The sequence below is a fragment of the Cladophialophora immunda genome (genome assembly GCF_000835495.1).
Source record: "Cladophialophora immunda strain CBS 83496 unplaced genomic scaffold supercont1.223, whole genome shotgun sequence".
Lineage (NCBI taxonomy): Eukaryota > Fungi > Ascomycota > Eurotiomycetes > Chaetothyriales > Herpotrichiellaceae > Cladophialophora > Cladophialophora immunda.
Window position 1 is genome coordinate 1 of NW_015622763.1, and position 1615 is coordinate 1615.

A 1615-nucleotide genomic window follows, 5' to 3' on the forward strand; every position below is an offset into this window, starting at 1 on the left:
GATCGGAAACGGCCGCAGGTGAAGGTTGAGGAGTTTTTCTCGTTGAGGCTCTCACTAAATAGCATGTCAATCAATGTCGACTATCAAAAGCTATCGGGATTGGCTTACAAGGCAGAAAGAAGTTCTCAATAAGCGTCTCTGCAAACGCAATCAATCGGGGTCCATAGTCGGAGGCAGAGACTTCACTCTGCGAAGCATCGGTCGGGATCTGTGTATGCTGGAAAAAGAAACGTAGAAAATTGTCTCTCGACGCTTCCGAGCGCGCATATTCGTAGGTGAGTCGGACGAGGGTGACCTGCTTGTACGGTTTGTGATTTTGCAGAGGTTCGCACGCTTCGATAAGGCGGTCTGCGCTATGGGCGGGTGAAGAGCAGCGAGAGGTTCGTGATCGTCCTACCACCGCTTGGGACTAGCCCAGCCCCAATCTTCCTCCGAGCTAGACATGTATATACCTTCCTCCATCTTCCATTCTTTCATTTCCGGACCTAAATTCTTTTTCCCATTGGCGATGATCGCTCGGTACGTCAGGATTTCTTCCTCCTCACCATCCTTCCTGCTCTTGTATAGCTGAATGCAGAGTTTGTCAGCTTCATCAAAATGGGTTTCTGCCACAGGAGGGATGTCGGCGAGCACAGCTAGCATTAGATGACATTTGACTTGGTAAAAGAGGTGAATGCCTGGCTCTTGAAGCATATCGTTGCATAGCTTACGAGCGCGACGCTTGTCGTCATCTTCGACGAACGCATAAGCCTAGAGAAGCAATTAGTCTATTAACACTAGCGGCGTTCTGGTTTGAGTACCTTCTCGAAGGTAGATGCCCATTTTTCTTTTGCTTGGTTGATATTCATCATCCAGCCTTTCATCTTTAGCATAAAGTAAGTGCAATGCTGGAAATCTTACGGGTTCAGAATGCTGAATATCGCCGAACAGTTGTGCGCATATAGTTAGAGTACGATAAGACCATCTACCTCCTACAATAAAGCTCTGGGGCGAGTTAGCGGAGCTCCCACGGCTGTGCATATTTGGCAATTAGACCGAAGTGGACCTTTTGATACCGTCAATTTCATGCGGCGCGCATTATCGTAAGAAGTCTTTACAACTGCCTTACCAACCACGTAAAACCGATGCTCGTAAGCGCCATTGATCATTGGGTAAAAGATTAGAGTAAACCATTACATATTTGGCTAGAGATTTCCCGCTTATTCCTTAGCCTTTTATGGAAGAAAGCTGCAATGTGTCAACAAGGGGGAGGGCGGTTTCGGGAACGACTGTATAGTGAACTGCAAAACCGGCTCCCTCTAGAAACCCTCTTTTATGTTCTCTTCCGTGGAAGTGGAGATAATTAATGGGGCTTTGTCTTTCCATAAATATTTAAACGTGCTGACAACAGAAGCCAATAAGAAGTATTGGAACTAATAAAGAGTTACGCTTTTTTCTTGTTATGCTCCGTAAATTACCCGTGATTTCTTGACAGACTAGGGTATTTTAACTCTAGCCGAGGTACCCAGAGGTGCCCCTTCAACTGGCCAATCACCACCCCGCAGTGCAATAAAGGCGCATCTTCGGTCACAGCTCAATATGCATCCCTCGATCGTTTTCAACAGATGCAGTATCT

General features: G+C 46.6%; 1 protein-coding gene across 1 annotated transcript; it reads right to left on the reverse strand.

The window, feature by feature from the left end:
* Positions 1-108: 108 nt before the first annotated feature.
* On the reverse strand, positions 109-863 carry PV07_12857 (uncharacterized protein; the record flags this gene model as incomplete). Its single annotated transcript, XM_016400428.1, has 3 exons — positions 109-353; positions 398-750; positions 801-863. Coding segments are annotated over 3 exons (660 nt in total), but the record flags the coding sequence as incomplete, so codon positions are not given.
* Between the last annotated feature and the right edge of the window lie 752 nt (positions 864-1615).